The sequence below is a fragment of a genome, unplaced genomic scaffold, assembly GCF_019419815.1.
Source record: "Pyrus x bretschneideri cultivar Hongxiangsu unplaced genomic scaffold, Pyrus_bretschneideri_v1 Contig39, whole genome shotgun sequence".
Lineage (NCBI taxonomy): Eukaryota > Viridiplantae > Streptophyta > Magnoliopsida > Rosales > Rosaceae > Pyrus > Pyrus x bretschneideri.
The window spans coordinates 54,001-79,643 of NW_025999712.1; the positions used below are offsets into that span (position 1 = coordinate 54,001).

Genomic DNA, 25,643 nt, shown 5'->3' on the forward strand with positions numbered 1-25,643 from the left:
AAAAAAATACCCAAACGGCAGTGGTGAAAGCGAGGGCATGGAACATGAAGTCAAATTTAGATAGGATTTTAGGGTAAAGTAAGTTGGAGTAGTGGATGAGTTTAGACTTTAGACACATCATTTTACCATCAAAGTTGGATTTGGTGCAAATATCAAATTCTGGCCCAATATCATCATCAACATTTTGAATAATTACATTAACGTGTTTTAAATTGAAAGATATATTTTATTGGAATTTACAAGAACAACGAGCAAGAAAAGTAATATGTTAAGATTATGATAATATATTGTAGACGTGATCGAAGTCGCAGTTGTGTCCTTTCCCTCCCCTTATGTAAAATCTACAAGTTGTAGGCAATTTTTTTAAAATTCTTCGTATTGGCCTTCTTGGGAAGCAAAGCCTTGTTCCACCAAAAATACATAGTAAATTCTTAAAATTTGCTCAAGCGGCAAAGGAAAGTGAAGTGATATGTTTGAATTATGATACATGTAGGCATGGACGAAGCTGCAAAGGCACGTGTGCATGAAGCAGCAGCATCATTCCCCACCCCCCCCCCCCTCTTTCTCCTCTCCCATCACCACTACCGCCGCCGCCGCCATTTTAGCGACTTCATTGAAGTGTCGGCAAACTCTACAAAGTTATGTGGAATTTTTTATAAAAAAAAATTCTTAGCATCGACCTTCATAGGTGGCAGAGTTTCGCTCCGACACTAAATTAGGGTTCAATTTTCTTCAGTGTGATAAAAAGTTGCAAAGAATCATCCAATTTCGTTAAATTAGGTAAACCTTAATTAATGCATGTGGACCTTCAAGCTTTTAATCATGCATAATTACAAGGAGATAGAGTTAAATGGAACCCTCCCACCTTTAAAGAAGGAATATGAACATCTGCCTACCTCATCACATTTTGACTCTTGCACAAGTTATTCGCTGCAAAACGAGCCAAAGAGGCAACCAAATATTTCCACACTACCTTTTGTTTGGAAAGTAATGTTATGAAAGGTAGTTTGCTCGCTTGACCAAAGAGAAAGATTGAAATAGTCAAGAACAAAGAAAACCTTTTAAGTAGACAAAAACTCTTTAAATCTAGTTAATTTAACCAAATATCCAATCCTTCAATGGCGGGGGATAGCAACCAAAGGAGCCACTTGCAAAGGGTTGAAAGCGGACAAATGCCATCGAATCGGATGTGATGTGCTATTGAGTCGGATGTGAACAAATTCCTTAAATCCGCTCTTAGAGTTCAAAAAAAAAAAAAGAGCAGATATATATCTGTTTTAAACATCTTATACTTTTGTTTTTTATTTTTACATTTTAGCTTGCATCATACAGAAATTTCAAAATCATGTGATCATGTAGCTATCAAATTATTAATTTGAAAGGATGCGTGGCCGTCTAATTGGAACTCGTACCATTCACCAGTCTCATTCCATAAGCTTGACGACCCAAAAAAAGAAGAAAAAGAAAGAAGAAACTCCCATGTATTGGGCCTTGGGACCAATGGGCTAATCCAATATTTTGAATGGACTGCGCCAATTCTTATGCATGATGAGTAAGACTAGTCTTTTTTATCGATTGGATGTCTGCTTGAGACTGTTTTATATGAAGTACTTAAGCTTATAAGCACTTTTACTGAAGAAAAAAAAAAACTTTTAATAGAAGAAAAATGTTAGAAAGATCACATTTGATAACACACATGTGAACCGCCTCTCTAAAAACTTTTAACAATTATCCGCCTAACGTTGGGAAGCTGGCTAATTTTCGTTTAAGGATCAAGCATGAAACAACAAGGACCTACCTTTCTAAAAAATACACTTCACGACTCATGCCATTTTGTTTTCTCAAACAAAACTAGAAAAGTAGGTTTGATTTCAGTCCACAAATTTGTTACACATCAACATTCATCGCCAACGGAGAAGGGGACCAACCTCTCTGCTTTCCCACAAGAAGTTGCAACTAATTAGCAAATCCCACGACAGATGTTGCCCCCACATGCAAAAGCCATCAACTTCGAGTAATCACTTCAGATTTGAACTCCCTTCCATATGCATTTGTTCACCATTAACCCAGGCAGCTTTCGCCTTGTAAAGCTCAATTGTAGCTCTCAATTTAATGTCATATGCATGCATGTAGTTGTAAATTAGACGCAAACCACTCGTAATAAGTAAATTTAAACAAGTTACATGCAAATTTTTGAATGCATTTGGATTTACAACTTATTTCGCTCGTAGCTCACAATTGTTTTGTTGAGCTACATGTCAACTGCTCGAGAATTGACATTATGGTCACTGAACAAGGTAGTTGTTAGTATTATGCATTTGCATACGTTTCCATGAGCATTTGTTGATAAACTCACTCGACATATGTTGACATGTTCGCTCAAGAGTTATTGACACATATTTGCTAAAAAATTGTTGATCTCTATCGACATACGTGTAACATAACTTGGTAAACAAACTCAGGGCCACCAATGCTGGATGAAATGTCCAAAAATTTCAGCAAATAATGCAGGTAGACATATGTATCTTTCAAAAAGGGTGGAAATGCGACGCGTGCACACATCATTGGCTGTTTGGATTCAAAGTAGCTCCTGTGGGAGCCCACCTCGTTATCCTGCATGTCCTGTTCACAGCCAACATGTCAGCCGCCCGACGTGTAGGCCGCCGGAGTGTACAAATTAGACCGCATGATGACGTGGCCCTAATAAGGCCAGTTGTTTAGTGAAGTCGACGTTGGTGCGAGTCCTAGTCACTTGTGTTTTGCGTGGCGGAGATATGCATTGAGACCGGACCATTAAGCCCTAGTTTGGTATTGAAGTGATTTTGAAAAAAGTGGTTATTAAAAAAAGTTTTTTTTATGTTTGGTAAACATTCAGCTTCAGCTTTTTTTCACAGTTTTGGGTGAAAAAAAGCCAAAAACACAAAGCTATAAAACCCAGCTTTGAAAAACTAGTTTTTTTCACATCTATTTTACATAAAAGTTTATCAAACACTATAATACTGCTTTTTTTTTTTTTTTTTTCAAAAACACTTTTACAAAAAAATTTACCAAACACTCTACTGTTTCTACTGCTTTATTTCACAGCTGCTTATTCTCACAGCACAGCAGAAGCAGATTTTTTTCAAAGCACATCAATACTAAACTAGCCTTAAGTTCGGTCCCAAGATTCAGTAACACGTCCCATCCACCATAATTCCTCTAAAACGACATCGAATGCTTATTTTATGCACTACATTATTCCTAAATATTCGAGGATGTTAAGCGTACTTGCAATTTTGAGTCTTACCTAGCTAGCATAGATGAACAGTTTAAACTTGATGATGTGGAGTACGTGTGGTTTTTAAATGTCATGTGTGATCAACTTAGAATATATACGAAGGACGTTGAGCGTCACATGTGGTCAAGCCAGCTATAAAGAAAGCTAAAAGTTCTACTCCAAACTGATCAATTAGCAATTGTTGAATAACTCAATTTTCTTATACGTGCTTGCAAAGTTTTTTAACGGTCTAATGTGAGACATTCTTTGCAAACTCACAATTAATGTGCGATGATAAAGCATATCGCAAAGGGTTCGAAATATCTAATACCGAAGGATAAATGTCCAGCAAAATAACTTAAAATCTTTGAAATTTTCCACCTCTTGAGAACTAGTTTTGCGTTCGATATCCACTCCAATGCGATATCACAACAGATCATCTATGAGGTAAACTCTACAGCTCCACATGATCTCACATGTCACCCAATATGATTTATCCACGTAAAAACGTCATATGTGAGAGGTGTGTTAAGCATATCCCACATCGAAATATAGATGTATAAGCTAAGAGCAAATTGAAATCCAAAATCCATTCCAAAGCCAAAGAGATTAAATGATTAAAAGGCTACGAAATAGGGAAAACCAACAACTTTTCACGGGAAATGACCAAATAATACGTGATATGCTTATGCTCAGCTCTATTCTGTCAAGTAGTGACAATTAGAATTAGGACAAGCAACGTAGAAAAAGAAAACTATAGCTTAAAATGGAATACTTGTCAAGCTAGTCGTTGTATAACTAAAGATAAGTATAAGATAAATGGCAGATTTATGATTCGAACCTTGAGAGTTTTATTGTTAAAAGTTTAAGTTTTTTTTGGACAGAAATGGAAAGTGAAGCGTGTAAAAAAATTTCAATTTATTCACTGAGGTATTTCGTCGAACACTTGGTAAACTTGTCGTTGTTGGTCAAAAATCAAGTCATGAATATGTCAACGATATCAACATATGCCGAAACAATCTGATGAATGATATTAAGAGAATTTGTCTAGACTATCGACGTAACCTGTCGAGATATGTCTAGCAAACATTACATCAAACACTTCGTGGGCACAAAAAAAACTCATACCAAATATTCAAAGAGTCCTCCCAAAACCTTCGTATATATATTTTCTGAACTCCAAATAGTTCTAGGACCACCTTGGTCCCAATGTACATTCATCCTAGATAAGACTTATATGCATGATTCAATAATTTCTAGCTAGTATCCAAGAAAACATGGTAAATAAAAGCTCTTTATGTAACCCGCCATTGTGACCCATTTATTCAGAGACCTTATAATCTCTCTCTTCTCTCTCTGCACAGCAGCTCCAAGCTCCTCCCACCTCACATGGCTTCCCCTCTCAATGGCAGCAACAGGCTCTCCCTTGCCATGGAGCGCACTGGCCAATGGTACTACAACTATCAAACCCTCTCTTGCATGTTGCCAGGAAACCGGATTCGGCACGGCGGTGGTCCGGTCACTCAGATCGAATCATCGCCGGCCGGACATATATCCATCCATACAGCATGCACGCCGACTAATTTCTTTGTTTAAAACCTAATTAACAAGCTTCTGCTCATCTTTATGTGTGTTTGTAGGATTTTCTCTCAAGATATCCCGTCAGATGTTGTGGTTCAAGTTGGTGAAGCCAATTTCTCTCTACACAAGGTATTAAATTCACTAGATCGAGTTCCAATCTCGTTCGAATTTACATGTTTTTTAACGTACTTATGTTCTATTGAGTTCGTATTCTGTTCGAATGTATATATTTTACGTGTTGATATCGTGCTTATGTTCGAGATTTCGAGCTTGAAACCATCGTTTCATGTGTTGATATTGTGCTTATGTCGCGATTTCGTTTCAATTTCGAGTGCATGCATGCTTAACTAACGTGATTAACAAATTAACTACACGAAATTACCAACTTAATTATTCTATTTGCAGTTCATGCTTGTGGCGAAAAGCAACCGCATAAGGAAACTGATAATGGAGTCAAAACAACCGGACCTAACGAGAATCGATCTCTCCGACGTTCCCGGAGGCCCGGAGACTTTCGAGAAGGCGGCCAAGTTCTGCTACGGCGTCAACTTCGAGATCACAGTCCACAACGTCGCCGCCCTCCGCTGCGCAGCGGAGTATTTGGAAATGACCAATAAGTACTGCGACAACAACCTCATCGGCCGCACTGAAGATTTCTTATCTCAAGTCGCTCTCATGAGCCTCTCCGGCGCCATTGTCGTGCTCAAGTCCTGCGAAGACCTCCTTCCCATGGCGGAGGACCTCAAAATCGTACAGAAATGCGTCGATGTCGCCACTTCCAAGGTACTTAACTGTAATTAACTTCTAATTATGCAGTATTATGGTCTAACGATATTCTTTTGATCGTAATTATGTGATTAATTGTTGATTACAGGTCTCAATCGAAGCAAAATTTCCGAGTCGATCGCCGACGAATTGGTGGACAGAGGAATTGTCGATTTTGGACATTGAGTTCTTCGGCAGAGTTGTCTCCGCGATGAAGCTGCGCGGCGGGAAATCATTGACCGTTTCCAGCGCTATCATAACTTACGCTGAGAAATGGCTCCGAGATATCGTCCGAGACCGCTCTGGACCCGCCGCGAAATTGGCCGCTTCGGACGACTCCGAACTGAGACTCCAACAACGGGAGCTTCTGGAATCGATCGTCGCGATCTTACCAACTGAGAAAGCTGCTATGCCGATCAACTTCCTCTGCTGCCTTCTCAGATCCGCGACCTTCGTCAAGGCGTCGAGCACTTGCAAGACCGAGCTCGAGAGGCGGATCTCGTCGGTCCTGGAGCACGTGACCGTCGACGACCTCCTGGTGCTGTCGTTCACCTACGACGGCGAGAGGCTCTTCGATCTCGAGAGCGTGAGGAGGATTATCTCCGAGTTCGTGGAGAAGGAGAAGAGCGTCGCGGTCTTCAACGCCGCTGATTTCAGGGAGGTTTGCTCGGCGGAGATGATCAGAGTCGCGAAGACTGTCGACGCGTATCTTGGTGAGATCGCCACGTGTGTTGAGCTCAGTATCTCGAAGTTCAACGGCATTGCCAACCTCATCCCCAAAGGCGCGCGTAAAGTCGACGACGATCTCTATCGTGCCATTGATATTTACTTGAAGGTAGGTAATTTACTAATTACGAATTGATTAATTATTTTTACACATGCACCATTATTTTAGATTAAGTCGCACATTACATTTCTATTGACAGGAATCGAAATCTAAAATATTTATTTTCGAGTAAAAAGACCACTAGACCATCATGTTATTAACTCGAATTTCTTTAATTGATTTTGGATCATAGTTGAGAATTTGCTTGAACTCGTAAATTTAAATAATCCTTGAATTTGATTTTCAAACTAGAAATTTAATAGATGCAAACTTAGTAAATTTTCAAAATTTGACTTGCGCTTTCACGTTTTGGAATAAAATTGGAAAGTAGACCAAACAAGAGTTCAATTTTTTCATCGAAATAGGTTATCAAACAGCTCCTTAGAGTTACAATTTCCAAGGCTCAAGTTTTGTATTAGAAAAACTCGTAAGACAATCTTTCAATCTCGCTAACAAAACTTATATCAAAACCACTCAGGGTATGTTGTCTTGAATTCAAAATCTGAATTTGATTTACTTTAGTTATCACAATTTCAAATAAAGTAATGCTACACTGATCGCATATTTGTACCATCATTTATATAATCTCTTTAATAGAGATATGACTCGCCAACGCATGTGGATCCATCTCTATTAGAAATATGATGCAAATTATGATATAATTATGTGATCCTAGTAGAATTTTTGTTTCAAATATATCTTTCAGTAAACATTTTGTAATTTAGTTGATTAATAACATTAACTTTGCGTCCAAAGTTTGTAGATAAAATTGCACTTTATTGTTAATTAATCGTAAATTATGTGTTAATCGTGATTAATTACTAATATGCAGGCTCATCCGAACCTTGATGAGATAGAGAGGGAGAAGGTGTGCAGCGTAATGGACGCATTGAAGTTGTCATACGAAGCGAGAGTCCACGCTTCGCAAAACAAACGACTCCCAGTTCAAATCGTACTGCACGCGTTGTATTACGACCAGCTAAAGCTGAGGAGCGGGGTGGACGAAAATGACGTGCAAGACGCAGTAACGACGAGGAGTCAGGTGCAACACGACGTGTCGTTGGCGAGGGAGAACGAGGAGTTGAGAACGGAGTTGTTGAAGATGAAGATGTACATTACGGACCTGAAGAAGACTGGTTCTGTAGGGATTGCAACGACGTCATCTGGTAAAGGAGGTGGCGGGCCCAAAAAGGCCACATTTTTCTCGTCTGTGTCGAAGAAATTGGGGAAGTTGAATCCCTTCAAGCAAGGGTCGAAGGACACATCGAATATCATGGATGAGGGTGTGGATCTAACCAAGCCTAGAAGGAGAAGGTTTTCTATTTCTTAATTAATTAAGTCTTCGAGGGAGTTTTGGCGCAATGGAAATGTTGCTTTTTTTATAACGGAAAGGTCACAGGTTCAAGTCGTGGAAATTGCCTCTTTGTAAAACAAGATAAGGCTGCGTACAATAAGAGTTTCCCTGACTATAAAAAAATAGTGATCTTGTTGGTTTGGACTCACTCTTTTAGTTAATCTAAGTCTTTGCTTTTTGTGCTGATGTTAATTCTTGTTTTTTTTTTCCTTAATCTTTTTAATTTGTTGTTTTGTTGAGATTTATATGTCTTAACTTTGGACTATTTGGTCCAATTGTGCAGCTACAAATGTTCATATGTAGAATATATAATATGATTGGCAACATATGAATTTTAAAAAGGGCATGTCTTGAGTTTTTTAAGTCTCGGAAGCCAAAATAAGTGCTCTAACATAACTTCAAAAAAAATTTATTTGTTTGATTGTTTTGTTCTTATAAAACGTAAAAAATAGCCTTTAATAACGTTACAATTAGAGAACACTTCTAATACAATACTTCAAAAAGACGAGAAAATCAGTTTACTTTGTAATGGGAGAAGGGCACCCAAAAAATTCAGTTTACAAGTTGATAGATGATTGTCCTCAATTTGAGCTCTTTAAGTCTTTTTGTATAAAACTTATAACCAAACTGGAAATTGTAAATTAGGGAAAAAAAAAAACATAGATTGTACAATTTGAACCCAAGACGCCTTATTCAAGGGTGTTAACGAAAATCAGTGCAACTAGTGCCACTTCTTTAGTATAATTATATTATGAATGAATACCAAATATTTTGTGTGCCCTCCATTTTTTGATGCCTGGGGCGGTCGTTGGCTCGCCTTGGGTCAGGGTTGGCTCTGTTTTAAAATCAACGAGTATAGGGTACTTGGCATAGTGTATTGCCTCAATGGTTGAGCCCTTGTAAAAACACTCACTACTCATGGTTTCAAAACTCTCTCCCCATCCTATTGTTAAAAAAGAAAAAGAAAGAGGAAAACAGTGAGAGTATGTGTCCGCCTTTCATACGTGCATCATCATTTAACGACCAAAATGAAAGATATAAAACAAAAGTCTAACATTACAACAAATTCTAACATCAAGTTTTCTCCTGTTATGCTCATCTGGCTGCTTTTCAAGCAAAGTGTTACATGGAGGGTGAATCTTTGGATGGAGGTTCTACAACTAGGAATGGCGATGTGCACGGGCACTTCCCAAGATTCTGAAGAACCTAAAAAATGTGATCACCACTAACCCCCCACCTTGTTAATCATCTTCCATTGTGAATTTAGGCCTAATCGAAGACCACCTTAATAGTAAAACATAGGTTATGTTTAGATGCATTTAAAATAAGAGAAGTGTTATTGGCACTTCAAAAATCTCATTCTACATTCCTCGCAAGTGCTTTTTTCTTTTCTAATATAGAAAGTTTGAAGTGTAGAATGAGATTTTTGGAGTGCTAATAACAATTCCCTAAAATAATTAAAAGCGTTTTTAATAAAAAGCTTTTCGAATTTAAAAATACTTTCACTAAAATATAAGATGATCATATGCGGTTTTAGCCATTTTGGGCCAGATTATAGGGTAATCCAAAACCTGTTTGGGCTCGTTTAAGAGCCCAAGCTAACGGCGTTCTTCAACACAGTTAAACGACGTCGTCCTCTACACTATCAGCTATGCTATAGAAAGAATTCAGAGTCGAAACTGTGTTTTCGTTAGGCACACTCTCTCTCTCCCGTCTCTCCTCTCTCTCGTCTCTCGTCTCTCCTCTCTCTCTCTCTCTCGTCGCTTCTCCTCTCCATAGCGAAGCACCAAACCTAAACCCTCCGAGAGCGCAACAATGGCAGGGTCAGCCATGGTGTTGGATCCTAAGCCCTTGCCGGAGCCACCGGCATCGATCCCCTCCATAAGATCCGACCTCCAGGGCTACACCGAGCAGAGCCAGGCCTCCGACGAGGACGATCTCTACAGCCGCCTCAAGACCTACCAGAGGCAGCTCGAGTTCATCGACATCCAGGAGGAGTACGTCAAGGATGAGCTGAAGAATTTGAAGCGCGAGCTCCTCCGCGCCCAGGAGGAGGTCAAGAGGATCCAATCGGTGCCGCTCGTCATCGGGCAGTTCATGGAGATGGTCGATCAGAATAACGGGATCGTGGGCTCCACCACTGGGTCCAATTACTACGTTAGGATTCTCAGCACCATCAATCGGGAGCTCCTAAAGCCTTCCGCTTCCGTCGCCTTGCACCGCCACTCCAATGCCCTCGTCGATGTTCTGCCTCCGGAGGCCGACTCGAGTATTTCCCTCCTCAGCCAGTCTGAGAAGCCCGACGTCACGTACTCTGTAAGTTATGCCCAATCGATGTGATTAGGGTTATGACTGAATTTAGGGTTTTTTCATGTTTTTTACTATCTTCTATGAATTTTTTGCATTAAATGCTTAATTGGTGTAAATAGATTACTACAAGGGTTTTGGGTTTGTGGAATTTAACGATATTCAGGTGCCACTTTTGAGGAGAACTGTGGCTATAAAGTTAGCTGTTCTGAAAACCTCACCCTATATTGGTGTCATCTGACTGCGTCTGAGAGTTGAAAAACTAACCATATATCGGTGTCATTTGACTGCGTCGAGAGTTGATTCTCTATGCTCAAGTGTCTTTATGTTAGGAGGATGTGAGTGGAGCCCAAAAGTTTATCCGTTGCTCAAGTTCTATGAGTCTAAGATTGGAAACTAATCATTTGTCTATGCATAAAATTGTCAAGCTTTAGGCTTGATAGAGTCTTTTCAAGCATGAGATGGACTGCCTTTTATTATTCGGTGATTGTTGTTTAAACTACGAAACTCATTAATCTTTCTCTAATTTATACCTTACTTGAAAGAACTGGTTGGTACATTGCCCGAATGTTGTTTTAGTTTGTTATGAGAATTAACTCTTGTTTTAAAATGTCGAATTGTTGAGTACATTGCCTGTTACTAATATTTTCTTAAATTCACCATCAAGCATCCAATAATGGAATCAATATTGGAATTTTTCTAAGCACAACTTTAATATAAGAGATTGAAGAGCCCTTGTTTAAAAGAATTTTGAAAAAAAATTAAATGAAATTCATAACTTAATATGATTAAGTAGTAGACTAGTACTATGTTTCAGTTCAGTTCCCTTTTTTAAGAACTGAACTTAACCAATCTAAGTTGTTTCCATGTAATAAAAGCAATTTGCTATGTGTTTGCATCTTCCTTCCTCTTAGCTAAATACTCCATAGACATGTTGGCATTATCATAATATAATAATGATAATCCTTTGTCCTTTTTATTTTTATGGTGTATCAGGATATTGGAGGATGTGACATTCAGAAGCAAGAAATTCGGGAAGCAGTAGAACTGCCACTTACTCATCACGAGTTATACAAACAGATTGGAATAGATCCCCCACGTGGTGTATTACTCTATGGTCCACCTGGAACTGGTAAAACCATGTTAGCAAAGGCTGTTGCTAATCATACTACTGCTGCCTTCATCAGAGTTGTTGGTTCAGAATTTGTTCAGAAGTATTTGGGAGAGGTAAGCTTTTATATAAGATCACTTATCTAGTTTTTGTGTGTTATCTTGTTTCTTACGTTCCACATATCCTTTTGATTGTTGGAATAGCAAATATTGTGGTCAAGCGTTGTGAGGGCACTATGATATTCTCTTGTTGCCTCACTATCTGTGGATTTATGTTTATTCACTAAATGAGAAACATTGTGAGCACTTATTTATTTATTTGTCAAGGGTCCACGAATGGTTCGTGATGTTTTCCGTCTTGCCAAGGAGAATGCTCCTGCCATCATCTTTATTGATGAGGTGGATGCTATTGCTACTGCAAGGTTTGATGCTCAAACTGGAGCTGACAGAGAAGTTCAGCGAATCCTCATGGAGCTCCTTAATCAGGTAGGTCTGGAGGTTTTGATTTGAAAGAACAAGTAATCCGAATGAACTAAAACTTTAAATCAACCAGAACTTGGATGTTCAACGCATTGCTATGGGGTTGGAGAAAATATTTGAACAAATGACAAACGAAAGTTTAACCCTGGAACATTCTTTTTCTGCTTTCTCTTCTCAAAGTTGATTTGGGCTTGATATCTTTTGCAGATGGATGGGTTTGACCAGACAGTGAATGTTAAGGTTATTATGGCTACTAACCGAGCAGACACCTTGGATCCTGCACTTCTACGTCCTGGAAGGCTTGATCGAAAGATTGAGTTTCCTTTGCCCGATAGGAGGCAGAAAAGACTTGTTTTCCAGGTAAAATAACATATTTAAGTATCTTTCAACAAAAGAATTATTACTCGTAGAATGTTGTTTGTAAGCTGTGAGGTATTCCTTTTTCTCATTAGCATAAGATTTGTAGCTTCTGCGGTGTCCGTGCTGTGCCATCCATATCAGTTGACCAGTTACTTCCCTTTATATCTTAATTTTGGACTGAACAGGAGTTGGGCAGCTCAAAACACACCTGCACCCAATGTCTACATGAGATTATCCCATTTAATCCTATGTCAACCTTACATCTTACCATAGTTATGAAACTTGGCATCAGATTTCTATTTACCTTTTTGTCTATATTTTCTCTTGCAATGGTGATGTCTTACTCGTGTTTTCTTCTATATTTTCTCCTGCAATTGTGATGTCTTACTCATGTGGATTTTTTGCAAGCTATAGCAAACAATATAATGTTAATGTACCCGCTTGTCTTGCAGGTTTGCACTGCTAAAATGAACTTGAGTGATGAGGTAGACTTGGAAGATTATGTCTCTCGGCCAGACAAAATCAGTGCTGCTGAGGTGAGACATTAATTTCTTTTGGGAGAGAATATGCTTATAGTTTTAATTCTTCTACCAACGTTAAATCCTGTTACTGTTATGCTGTTGGGATTGTGCTATTATCTTGAAATACTAATATTTGCTTAAAGCTCTTGGTTACAACAATTATGGCGATAGAAATATACATGCTCTTTTTAACAGTCAAGGTGTTAGACAGATAGTTGTTTAGAAGAATTATGATGTTAAGATTCTTAAGAATATACATGTTTTATATGGGACGGATCTGTATATGTTGCTAGCATTGGAGACTTTACCATCGTCAAATGGGGTTGGATTTAGCCTTTTAATGGTTGATAACAAAGACCTCAATACGAATGGGTATAAATTTGAATATGAGTTCTCTTATTTGACTTCACCTGCAGTATTCTGTGTCCGAGCGTAAAGATATTGATGCTTTATGGTGGTCTCAGATCTTTAGTCTTTCCTTATAAAAATTGAGTCTTTAGTAACTGTTGTAAATGGTTCGGTTTGTACAGATTTCTGCTATATGTCAAGAAGCAGGAATGCATGCAGTCCGGAAGAACCGGTATGTCATACTCCCAAAGGACTTTGAGAAGGGTTACCAAACCAACGTGAAGAAGCCCGACACTGACTTTGAATTCTACAAATGATCGGTGCTGGAAGCTCACATAGTAGTTCTGTTGCTCTGGTTGATTAAAAAATGTTCTGTTATGTTTAATTTGGTCACAATCACCACGCAAGCCGCATCGGGAGGTATTGGTTCCTTTGAACAATTGCAGCTCAATGTAGGGATGCCTTTTACGACATTCCGAATTATTGCGGTGATGATGTATGATATCGAGCCATGGAATTGTTTTATTTTCTGTGTCTTTCGGATAATGTGGGTGATTTTTAGTTGGAGAATTGTTTAGGGAAAACTGTAACAAAGCATACTGAAATTTACGTTCCATTCTTACTGTTTGTAGAGATGGCACAGTTTGCAGCACTTTTGCTATTCATATTTTCGGCACAGATGTTGTGGTATTATCCCTACCCAATTAAGCATTGCGATGTGTTTATTACTAGTCCGCATGGTAGTGCTCGATTTATTTGGGATATCGACATAATGACATCTTAATTACAGGAAAGTTTCTCTCAACTCAATGACAGTGGGGATGTGTTAACCAGACATTTTTAGTCTTCAAGCCTTAAGCCAAAGTATTGCAGTATGGTTTTAAATTTACCTTTGATTATAGGAGAGTAAACTTACGTGGAATGAAATGGGATTCTCGCACACGTGATATCTCATTTAATAATGTAGTAGCATGTGTAAGTTTTTTTCATTGGATACATAGGATATTATCTATATTAAAAGCATTTCCACCCATCGGGCAAGGGCAGCCAAATGACAGTTATCATTTATTTTGAATAGTAATTGTCTTTGTCAACTTCACCTATTTTACCATTGCCAGCACGATTACTCTTCACAAATATATAAATATATATATATATTTTTTTTTTCTTTTTTAAATTCACAATTGCCAATTTATCAAGCAAGGATGTAGAAACTGCTGAAAATGAAGGCAAACTGAATCAGGACGAGAAGTTTTTAGTGTATCAGAATTCAAACTGATAACAAAAAAAGGCTAAAAAATGCATACTACTATACCTTTATTATGTTAGGTGGCTTACCGACTCGTATTTAAAAAAAAAAAACAAAAAATACTTATCCAACACAATCGAGTCACTGAAGGAGGTGGAGCCACCTCTAAAGTAAGCTTGTCCTCAATGAGTTTTTATTACAGGAAACTACCCCTCCATTATTGATTTGAACAAGAAAAAAAGTGTTGTGCGATCCAACTGTCCTACAGAGAAAGAAAGGGTGAGAATTTAAATTTAAAAAATGGGGGTATAGATTGAAAAAGGAGTACTAGGGATTAAATTTATAACGGATTTATGTAACAGTAATGAAAATATGAGGAATTGAATTGAAGAGGAGTTAGAATGAGGAGAAGTCAAAATTGGATTCCTGTTGAAGCTGTTTACTTAAATATTCTAGAATCGGAATAGAATTCTATAAAGCTGTTTACTAATTCAGCAGAATTGGAATATAAAAATTGATTGCACGATACACAATAAACAGTTGAAAGATGAAAATCTCTAAATTCTCAGGTAATGAATCCAGAGAGAATCCTTTTTAGGAATGGATTTGGATCCTCTCCTGAGCTAATGAAGAGGATCCTCCTCATCAATCATCTTGAGCCGTTGAATTTTATCCAACGGCTACAATCATTATAACTTTAAAAGAAATCCTGATTTATAACCGTTGGATAAAAATCTAACGGTCCAGGATAATTGATGAGGATGACCCTCTCAATTAGCTCAGGAGAAGATCCAAGAATGTACCCCTCAATTATTGCATGCAGCACCCTCTTTTTGACGTTAAATTTTTCGCACAACCGAACAAGTGAACAAGGAGGAGCCACGTCTAAAGTAATTCCATCCTCAATTATTTGTTTCTGATAGGAATAATATCTCATTCAATTATTATCTATCATCAATTGTTTGGACGATGCACCACTTTTTCACGTTATACAAAGTTAAACCTACCGGCGTCTGTTGTCTATCATATCATTTTCCATTGCTCTTGAATTGTAATTGTAATTTGTATTGAAGAGAGAAGATAAGCACTGTGATTAGCTGAGCTGAGCGGAGTAGGGGAATTGTAGGAATGGCAGCTGAAGCTGTGCTTACTTTTGCTGCGGAGGGAATACTGGAAAAGGTGCTTTCACTTGCTAAGAAAGAATTCAGTCTTGCATGGGGTTTCAAAGCTGAACTTCGAAAGCTTGGAGACTCATTCACCAGCATTGAACTTTTATTGAATGATGCTGCCCACAAACCACAAGGTAGTATATATTTTTGAATTCTCTTATAATCTCTCGCACACATGCTACAATGACAAGGTATTTTAACTTGTTTTCATTCTCTGACAGCTCCGGCAATAGAGGACTGGGTGAAGAAACTCAAAGGCGTAGCTGAAGATGCTGAGGATGTCTTGGATGAATTCAAGTACGAAGTTGATCGGCGTAAAGTCGAAATCCAAAACCATATGAAGAGAAAGGTTCTGAACTTCTTTTCAGTCTCCAATCCACTTGCATTTCGTCTTCAAATGGCGCATAAAATTCAGAAGATCAATGCATCCTTGGTGGATCTCGAGAGGAAAGCATCTCCTCTTGGACTAGTTTCCAGGAATACAGATGCAACCTCTCAGGGGATTAGATGGGATAGACAAACCAACGCATTCTTTGGCAAAGATGAAATACCCGTTGGAAGGAAAGCTGATGTGTCAAAAATAGTCACAACCTTGACCGACTCCAAATACAATGAAGAAAATCTTGCGGTCATGGCGATTGTGGGTATGGGAGGCCTCGGAAAAACAACATTGGCCAAGTCAGTTTACAATGAGGATTCGATACACAAGTTTTTTGAAAAAAAAATTTGGATTTGTGTATCCGACGCTTTTGACGTCAATTTCATCCTACATCAAATGTCAGAACAGCTTAATCGGGGAAAAGCTCCTTCTAAAGATAATCAGCATACTCTGCTTTTGTCACTTGATGAAGAGTTGAAAGATAAAAAATACTTACTCGTACTTGATGACGTTTGGAACGAAGATTCCAAACTATGGGAGAGTTTCATGGAATGTTTGTCAAAGCTTAGTTCTGCTAAAGGATCCAAAATTATTGTCACCACTCGCAAAGATAAAGTCGCATCAATCTCAGAAAAGCTACTTCCGCGACATGAATTGGGAAAACTTTCTGTGGATGAATGTTGGTCCATCATGAAAAATAGAGCTTTCACCAATAACAGTGATCCTGAGTTTGATACAATTGGAAGGGAGATTGCTGAAAATTGCGGTGGTGTTCCATTGGTGGCAAAGGTGCGTACTATTATATATAACATGAGATTTGCACTTATTTTATATTATTTGAAAAATGGTTGAATTGAATTTGAATTTTTAAAGCACAATTACGTAGAATGACCTTTTAGATGGTGTGAAAATTTCACTAAAATTATTAATTGACATAGCACATACACATCACTTATATGTTATATAGTATACAAAATGTGGTGTCTCTAACCTTTTTTTTTTACCAAAACCAACAATAGCAACTTATTGATTTGAACGAGGCAGAAACTAGATAAAATTTGGGTGATTTGGTATAAAATCAATAAAAAATTACAATATTAACAATATATCAATCATATTTTTGTTAATTATAAATACATCAATCATGTATTGTGATACTTAAATACATTTAAGATAAACAAAAATTACAAAATATGCTATTGTAACTGGCATCCATTTTAAATGACAATCATTTTCTCATATTTTCATATTTTGGAATAAGTCAATACGGATTTAGACACTGCAACGAAGTGTCTATTTTCTGATTTTGGTTTTATTGGATTCAGGCATTGCGTTACAGTGTTAGTTTCTGGTTTTGTTTTGTTTTTTTTTGTTTTTGTTTTTTTTTTTTTATCACACACACCTCTTATTTTTCACACCTCATGCAACTCCTAATTTTTACATTTGGATTTAGACACTACGTTCGTTTCCTGCTCTGTTTTTTATATTATTTTTACATTTAGACTCAAACACTACAATGCAATGTTCGTTTCCTGTTTTTTATATTTTTATTCAGACACTATAATGCAGTGTTTGTTTCCTGATTCTTTTTTTTTTCTTCTTTTCTTTTTACGTTGTGATTTAGACACTATGTTGCAGGGTGTGTTTTCTGGTTGTTTTTTTTCATTTCCTATGCTTCGCACTTGTGCAACCTTTTATATTTAAATTTAAACACACGAGGTGTCTGTTTCTTGATTTTGAATTGCAAACTGCAAAACTCTTTGCAAACGCACCTTTAATTCAAGAGGATTTTGATGGACAATACCCTTAAGACAATCTCCATGTCCAAAGCCTTTGAAGATTTGCTGGATATCTATTACATCTCTTTTTTTTTTTTGCTTGCGTTTTGTTTTTGCTGCCGATTGTTGCACTTTTTTTGGAATTTCATTTTTTTCTCTCGCCATTGTGATTGTGTTTGGTAATGGGGAAGTTTCACAGCACTGAGATTAATCGAACTATTTGTTCAGGTTTGATGGAAGAGAAAGAAAGATAGAGAGGCATGGATAGGAGAGATAAACATGAGAAGGGGAGGAGAAAAAAGGGGAGATAGAGACAGGATAGAAAATTGGGAGAAAATGAAGTAAATAAGGAGAGTGAAAGAGATAAGGAATGGAATAAAGTGAAGAGAGAAGGGTATAATAGTTATTTTATAACTAGTTTAAACTTACGTGGCATACTCTATTGACCTATGCATAATTATTATAAATATTTCATTAATTATGTCCAAAAATAAAATTATCCATTGATATATGGCTAATTAGTAAAGTTTTTATTGACCATTGGCCAAATATCCTATAAAATTAATTCATTATCCCAACAAATCAAGAATAAAACGTGTTTTTAAGTTTTAACTACTTAATGGGTACTTTGGGAAATTCGTCAAACACCAAAAATAATGGAAGCTAATATATAATTTTGCACATGGCTTAGATTTTGTCCTTTTAGGCAAGGGGATTCATAATTAAGGAAGCCAAAACTTCCAAATTTTATACAAGTCCCGATTTTCTACATTGTTTTAGGACACCTTTGAAACTCACTAATCCAATTAGCATGTTTTAGGAGACATTTTGTACACCAAAAAAAGTATTGAAGAATGATTGTCGTTTGAAAAACAGTATAATATGGAACCGTTCATTTTCATGGTTGTCGTTCAAATTCATTTGTTTGGTAGTAAACAAACAGGTCTAAGCCCCTTGAATTTTAGTTATATTATTTGCAAAATGATGAATTGTGTTCGAATTTGAAGATTCAATTTACATTGGTCTTCCAAGAGGGACAAAAACTTTAGAAAAAGGAACAAGTCTAGTAAAAATCAGTTAAATTAGTTGAAGCGGTTTAAAGCATTTGCATTGTTATTGGATGAATTATTTTGTTATGACTTAAATTGGTATTTTGTTAGGGCATCTCCAATCTAATAGTTTAAAGTTTAAAGTCAATTTTAGATCTAAACTACTCCCAGTTTTTCTTGAAATTAAATGAAACTATTCCTTGTTTTTCTTTTTCTTTTCCATCAACTTCAGTTGAACTACTGTACCCCGTAGATAATTATGTGATAGAAACTCTCTAATCCAATTAACAGGTTTTGGGAGGCATTTTGCGCACTAAAAAAAGCATTGAAGAATGGTCGTTGTTTAAAAACAGTAGAATATGGAACAACTTACCGAAAGGAGAAGATGGAATTATGCCAGTCCTGAGGTTGAGTTTTGACAATTTAGAATCACCATCATTGAAGCAATGTTTTGCATATTGCTCAATGTTCGAGAAAGACTTTGAAATTGAAAGAGACAACTTGATTCAACTTTGGATGGCTCAAGGACTACTCCGAGCTTCGCATGACGAAAGTAAAGATATGGAGGACACAGGCAATGAGTATTTTGATATTCTATTGCAGAGCTCCTTGTTTCAAGATGCTACGATGGGTGACAATGGCATTGTTACCGAATGCAAGATGCATGATCTTGTGCACGATTTGGCAGAACTTGTGTCCAAATCTGAAAGCTTGATGGGAGACTTATGTGGCAGAGATAATACACTTGAGTTTCGACATGTTGCTCGGGTTTCTACTTCTACACTGGAAAATATCGCAACAAGAAGTGCTAGGAAATTGCGGTCGCTGTTTTCGGACAACGGTGAAGTTCCTGCTAACATTTTTCCACGGTTCAAAGCTTTACGTGTCTTGAATTTAAGTGACGCTAATATTGAAGAATTTCCAGTTTCAGTTGGAAGGTTGAAACACTTGAGGTATCTTGACATTTCTTGGACAAGATTCAAAGCACTCCCCAAATCTATAGGCAAGCTCTATAACCTTCAGACATTAAGAGCAGTGAATTGTGCCCTTGAAGAGTTTCCGAAAGAACTGCAAAACTTGATCAACCTGAGACATATTTATTTTGATGAGGATATCAAATTCCCACAAGGGATAGGACAGTTGACTTGCCTTCGAACATTACCTTACTTTTCGGTGGGTAATGAGATTGGTCGTCGAATTGAAGAGTTGGCTGGCTTGAAACAATTGAAGGGTGAATTAATTGTTTGTAATTTGGAGCACGTAAAGAATGGAGAAGAAGCAAAGAAAGCTAAGTTAGAGGATAAGACGAAAGTACACCATTTGAGCTTCAATTGGACTGCAGATAGGTCAACAACTGACAACAACGTGGAGGAAGATGTCCTAGAAGGCCTCCGACCACATCTTGAGTTGGAAAGCTTAAGTATTGAAAACTTCATGGGCGATAAGTTTCCAACGTGGATGATGAGTGGGTTGCTCAACAACTTGAAGAAGATTAAGTTAAGTGAATGCAACAAATGTGAAGTAGTCCCACCGCTCGGTCATCTACCCAATCTTACGGAGCTTATTATTAGAGGAATGGCTAACTTGAAATGTGTTGGAGCTGAGTTCTATGGTTATGATCTTGTCCACAATGTAGCCACGACAAGTGAGGAGATAATTACTTTATTTCCAGCGCTAAAAGTATTATATATTTCTAAGTGTGGTGATCTAAATGAATGGAAGCAAGCACCAACAATGTCAAGAAAAAAAGTTGTGGTTTTTCCTTGTCTTGAGAAGTTGAGAATATGGGAATGCGATGGATTATCAGGCCCATTGAGTTTATGGGCCTCTCTCGTGGAAGTGAGTATAGAGAATTGCAATGGACTATCAGGCCCATTGAGTGTAGGGACCTCTCTCGTGGAATTGAGAATACGGAAATGCAATAATCTGACATCAATTGAAATGAAAGGCAATGTGTCCCTCACCGCCTCTCTTCAGAAATTGACAATCAGGGATTGCAGTGAATTAGCAAGCTTACCTGCTCTTCCACAACTGTGTCCCTCTCTTCAGGAATTGGAGATAGGGGGTTGCCCAAAGCTATCATCGTTTGGTGTCAAAAGTAGCAGAGCTGAGAAGGAGGAGGAGTGCATTAGCCTACAATCTACTTCAGACTTGCGCACCATGACCTCCCTTCGACGACTACATATTAGTTTATGTGAAAGATTAGAAAGTTGGGTGAGCAGCCTACAATTCCCACTCTCTCTTGAGACGCTGGAAATACATGATATGCCTAATTTACACATTCTTCCAAGTTTAGACCACCTCCATTCTCTCCGTACTTTGTTGATTGGAAATTGTGAAAGATTCGAAAGTTGGGTGAGCAGCCTACAATTCCCACTCTCTCTTGAGACCCTGTCAATACATGATATGCCTAATTTACACATTCTTCCAAGTTTAGACCACCTCCATTCTCTCCGTAGTTTGTGGATTGTAAATTGGCGAAACCTAAAATATCTGCCAACGGGGCTACAGTGGCCCACTGGCTTGGAGACATTGACTATCGGTGGGTTCTGGGAGAAGCTCGATTCCTTCCCTGATTTTGAAGTTGGATCATTAATGCATCTTACAAGCTTATACTTGAAGGGTTGGCCTAAGCTCAAGTCTCTGCCTCAACAAATTCAACACCTCACTTCTCTAACAATTTTGTTCATATCTTCATTTGAGGGAGTGGAGACTTTGCCAGAATGGTTGGGTAGCCTTACATCCCTTACACAACTTTACTTTCAAGATTGCAAGAATCTGATGAATTTACCAAGTGTCCAAGCTATGCAACGCCTCACCAAATTACAAACCCTGTGGATTAATAAATGTCATCCCCTTCTAGAGGAAAGATGCAGGAGGGACAGCGGCACAGATTGGCCTAAGATTTCTCACATTCCAAATATCACAAGTAAGTTTTAAATTATTGAAATCAAATTATAGAGCTAACGTTTCTTCTTTTATTTCGTGTCTCCACCACTAGTACTACACTCAAATTTAAACTAGTATAACATAATTTGTTTATCCTTCTCCCTCTTCTTTTAAATGATCAGTATTCTGAGACAAGAGTTGGATTGAAGCTATGCAACGCCTTGCGATACTACAACAAATGTGTATTGGGAAAACCAAATTTCATGGTGTGCAAGGCCACACTTCTCCGAGATTACTTGTATTCCAATTTTATGGCTCAAACTCGCGCATTGAAATTAAGTCGTGTAAGATTTTCAAAGCCACACCTCCTCTTCTCTTCTAGTTCTAATTCATCAACACCTTCTACTGTTGACTTGTTATTTACTATATATGTTGTGTGTTTCCCAGTGCCATCTATATTTCTTTTGGTATGCTGTGGCGTTTTTCATGATGCTCGATAGCTGTAAACTGACTCCAGGTACTGATGCACACGATATTAATTCTCTCGCTCTACCTTAATTTCTCAATAATATACCTCTTTTTATAGGCCTTGGGCATTCTCCTTTACATGTTATCTTTCTTAATTCCTGCAACATCAATCAATATTTTAACTTTCTTTAGTTCACCTGTGTGAGTACTGAACCACTAGCTTGATCACCCATCACGATATTGAATCTTGTTTAATCACACACTGCCAGCACCCAACTAGTGTTAGATGAGTAATGCCAATAATTGTCATCGTGTAAAACCATGTTCATATAATATTTAGAACTACTGCAATTACCTTCTGTTTGTTATTGTTATCCTTATGAAGATTTTGGACTGATATTTTTATGGTTACATGTGATTTATGGACAGATTTTCGAATCGTATAAACAGTGATTTGAATTTGGTTGATTTATTTATCTCTATTTCATATCCCTTGACTAACTTGATGAAATGTCAAATACCCCATTATTGCAAAAATTAGGTAAAAGAATCTTCAATTACTCAATAATTTTCAAGCCTGCAATTCCCACTCTCTCTTGAGATGCTGACAATAAGAGACATCGCGAATTTAGAGAGTCTTCCAAGTTTAGACAGCCTCCATTCTCTCCGTTATTTTTCGATGTCATCCCCTTTTAGAGGAAAGATGCACCAGGGACAGCGGCACAGATTGGCCTAAGATTTCTCACATTCCATATTTCACAAGTAAGTTTTAAATTATTGAAATCAAATTATAGAGCTAACGTTTCTTCTTTTATTTCGTGTCTCCACTAGTACTACACTCAAATTTAAACTAGTATAACATAATTTGTTTATCCTTCTCCCTTTTCTTTTAAATGATCAGTTGAGGTCTGTGACAATACTCGGATTGAAACTACGCAACTGGAATGATGTAGTGCAGTAGGTGCAAACAGAGTCCAGGTACTGATGCATAAGATATTGTTTTTTTTTCTTTCCAGAAATGTGGTGTTTGTTGTTTAAGATATTGTTTCATCCTTTCATCCATTGCATGCTAATGACTTTTTATCCTGATCACAATGGTAGTGGTAGATTTACCACATTTGTTGCTTCAACCTCTTACAGTTTGCTTATTCCATTGATTCCTGCACAATGAGGAAATTTGTCTATAACTCTATATTATCTCAAGACTTGTTTTCAGGATAACGATGTTGGTATAATAAATAGAACTGCTGTAATTGCTCTCTTATGAAGATTTTGGACTGATAGTTTTGGGGCTACTTGTAATATCTGAATTGTATGCAGAGTGATTTGAATACTATTGATTTTGTGTCTGTAGTTGATATTGCTCGAGTAACTTGATGAACTGTTGAGTACCCAAATTATTTAGAGCAATATTATTGTTGATTTTTGTGTCTTTCCTTGCAGAACATTCAAGATCTTGAGACTTTTTGGGATTCTGTGAGAAAGTTAGTTGAATTGCAAGTATTGAGAGATATTATTGTTGGTGTGTCCCAAATTAAAATCATGGATTAATGACTTTTTATCCCGATGAACATTGTAGCACTTCCCTTAGTCATTTGATTCTTGGATAATGAGGAAAGTGGAGCAAATGTTATTCCAAGACTTGTTAGCTGGTAAAACCATGTTCATATATTATGTAAAATTGCTGTAATTGCTTTCTCTTTGAATCTTTGTTATTTTTATGATCACTTGTATCTTTTGAACAGATATTTAAATTGTATGCAGAGGGATTTGGATTCAGTTGGCTTTTGTCTCTGTGAACTTGATGAACAGAATGTACACATACTATTGCAGAAATTAGGTAAATGAATCTTCAGGTCCAAGCTTTTTACTATCAGTTGCAAAGTTGAAATTTGTTGTTTATATTTTTATTAAGTTGTTTTGGTGTGTTATCTTTGTACAGGCAGAATTGGAATCCAATCAAAACTCATGCATGGATCAATATCATTCTTCAACTTCAATCGTGTTTCCTTATCATCAAACCTTAATTTGGATACAAATTGGTAATCTTTTATCTTGTCAATTACAACTGGATCAATATTTTTTGTTTGATACTCGTCGCCAAATCGAAATGCATCCTTATGTGTTTGCACAGAGATTTGAATTCAGTTGATTTTTTGTGTTGTGTGGATCTTTAGAAGCTTGGGCTTCCTAGCGTCCTTTGTACCCTGCATTGATGTGAACGTCTGTAAAATCAGCTCCAGTATATAAGGTGTTCTTTCCTCCTTTTATTTTACATTGAACAATCTAAGCACACATTTTTTTTCTTCCCATTTTAAGGTTTTCTCCATTTCATATTCACCATGTACTTATTAGTCATTATGCGATGATGATAATGATGTCGGTGTAGGTCCATATTGGATACTTTGGGTCACTCGTCCTGTTACCATTGTCTCAACACCACAGTATTCTACAGATTCTTCGGGCTGTGAAGGTAATACTGTCTCCCTTGAGCCACTTTCTTATGCCGTTATAAAGGATTAACATTTTTATCATCGAGAATTAATCGTGTTTATAATAAATTGTGCATTGCGGATATGAAGGAAGTAGCCTCTGTTATTTTAAGCAGAAAATTCAAGCTGCAACAAGTTACTTCTACAAACACATGTGCATTCTCTACCCCAACTTTCTAGGATAAAAAACAATGTCTTTCATTTGTCTGCAGTTGTGTTGTGGCCGATGACGTCAGCATAGGCCTTGCAGCAGACAGTTGATGGAATGAAGTGTATCATAACCAAAAGTGGGTAACTTACTTTCCTATATGAACGAAAGAAGAGTGCTTCCATATATGCCACCTTCCTGATATCTCAGATTATACTTCAAATTTGATAAACATGTTCACTTCATCTCTTCAAACTCCGGTTTCAGGTACACAGCTGAAGAAGACTTCCACAATGCAGATTTAGTCTTTGACTTCATTGGAGATCTCCCGGAGGAGCGAAATTTCATTCAGTGCCGGTCCTCCATCTACAATACCTCTTGATGGTGATTAGGGTTTCAGCTAGGATAATAGACAAATGACAGTCTGCGTTCGATAGTAATCCTGCTGTAGATATTGCTGTTGAAGTAGCATTTCGATTGTATACAAGTTTTTCTCGTTATTCATGATTGTATATAGAGTCAAAGGATTATATGCAACTTTTTTCTTTCTTTTGAAAATGATGACTCAATGTTGTTTATTCCTCCTCCTTTCAAACATAAACAAGGCAAAAAGGTCCTACACTACATAATTTATGGATCATGTCCTTGATTACTAGAAAGATGGTGTGAAGTGCAAACAAAGAGCCTTGATTTTTATTTAACTAAAAGGACCCCTCCATGTGTTAGCTCTTGCAAAGTAGAGAGTTTACAAAGAAATTAGACCAAATTGTCATTACAAACTTCAGTCTTTAATACATCATTCTTCTTAGATTTCATGGTTCCTTGCACATCTTCAATGAGGTCAACCTACCACATATATAGGAGGAAAGTCGAGTACATTATTATCGTGATTTTTTATATCAATGATATAAAATTGTGTGTATGTTTATGTATAATGTTGTACAATTCGCATGAGATATCACGGTAATAGTGAACATAATGCTATGGAAGTTGCTCTTCACATATATATTATTTTGGCTCAAACTTTTGGGTGTGACTTCAATGCTACATATCATTCAATACTAAAGGTATTTTAACTTACTTTTTACAATTGTTTAAATCTTCTATTTTTAAT

At 37.2% G+C, this 25,643-nt stretch overlaps 3 protein-coding genes across 17 annotated transcripts; all 3 read left to right on the forward strand.

Annotated features, from left to right (window-relative positions):
* The first annotated feature begins 4,489 nt into the window (after nucleotides 1-4,489).
* Nucleotides 4,490-8,123, forward strand: LOC103963318 (root phototropism protein 2). Its single transcript, XM_009376132.2, has 5 exons — nucleotides 4,490-4,707; nucleotides 4,897-4,966; nucleotides 5,243-5,620; nucleotides 5,712-6,437; nucleotides 7,261-8,123. The coding sequence occupies exons 1-5, from the start codon at nucleotides 4,646-4,648 to the stop codon at nucleotides 7,756-7,758; spliced, it is 1,734 nt and encodes a 577-aa protein (XP_009374407.2). The 5' UTR covers nucleotides 4,490-4,645; the 3' UTR covers nucleotides 7,759-8,123.
* A 1,365-nt stretch (nucleotides 8,124-9,488) lies between these two features.
* LOC103963319 (26S proteasome regulatory subunit 6B homolog) lies at nucleotides 9,489-13,586 on the forward strand. The gene is made up of 6 exons (XM_048564696.1): nucleotides 9,489-10,098; nucleotides 11,086-11,316; nucleotides 11,527-11,685; nucleotides 11,887-12,039; nucleotides 12,492-12,575; nucleotides 13,091-13,586. Exons 1-6 carry the CDS (start codon nucleotides 9,598-9,600, stop codon nucleotides 13,223-13,225), a joined length of 1,263 nt encoding a protein of 420 aa, XP_048420653.1. The 5' UTR covers nucleotides 9,489-9,597; the 3' UTR covers nucleotides 13,226-13,586.
* A 1,520-nt stretch (nucleotides 13,587-15,106) lies between these two features.
* LOC125468139 (disease resistance protein RGA2-like) lies at nucleotides 15,107-25,107 on the forward strand. Of its 15 annotated transcripts, XM_048564690.1 has the most exons (15): nucleotides 15,107-15,460; nucleotides 15,548-16,494; nucleotides 18,824-21,461; nucleotides 21,604-21,765; nucleotides 21,869-21,938; nucleotides 22,431-22,651; nucleotides 22,791-22,867; nucleotides 23,333-23,373; nucleotides 23,469-23,541; nucleotides 23,654-23,729; nucleotides 23,832-23,931; nucleotides 24,067-24,140; nucleotides 24,279-24,362; nucleotides 24,594-24,668; nucleotides 24,797-25,107. In XM_048564690.1, the coding sequence occupies exons 1-4, from the start codon at nucleotides 15,286-15,288 to the stop codon at nucleotides 21,609-21,611; spliced, it is 3,768 nt and encodes a 1,255-aa protein (XP_048420647.1). In that variant the 5' UTR covers nucleotides 15,107-15,285; the 3' UTR covers nucleotides 21,612-21,765; nucleotides 21,869-21,938; nucleotides 22,431-22,651; nucleotides 22,791-22,867; nucleotides 23,333-23,373; nucleotides 23,469-23,541; nucleotides 23,654-23,729; nucleotides 23,832-23,931; nucleotides 24,067-24,140; nucleotides 24,279-24,362; nucleotides 24,594-24,668; nucleotides 24,797-25,107. The 15 variants fall into 15 exon arrangements, with proteins under 15 accessions (XP_048420647.1, XP_048420646.1, XP_048420649.1 ...); XM_048564689.1 differs by having other exon boundaries at nucleotides 23,333-23,541; XM_048564692.1 differs by lacking the exon at nucleotides 23,333-23,373.
* The last annotated feature ends 536 nt before the right edge of the window (nucleotides 25,108-25,643 follow it).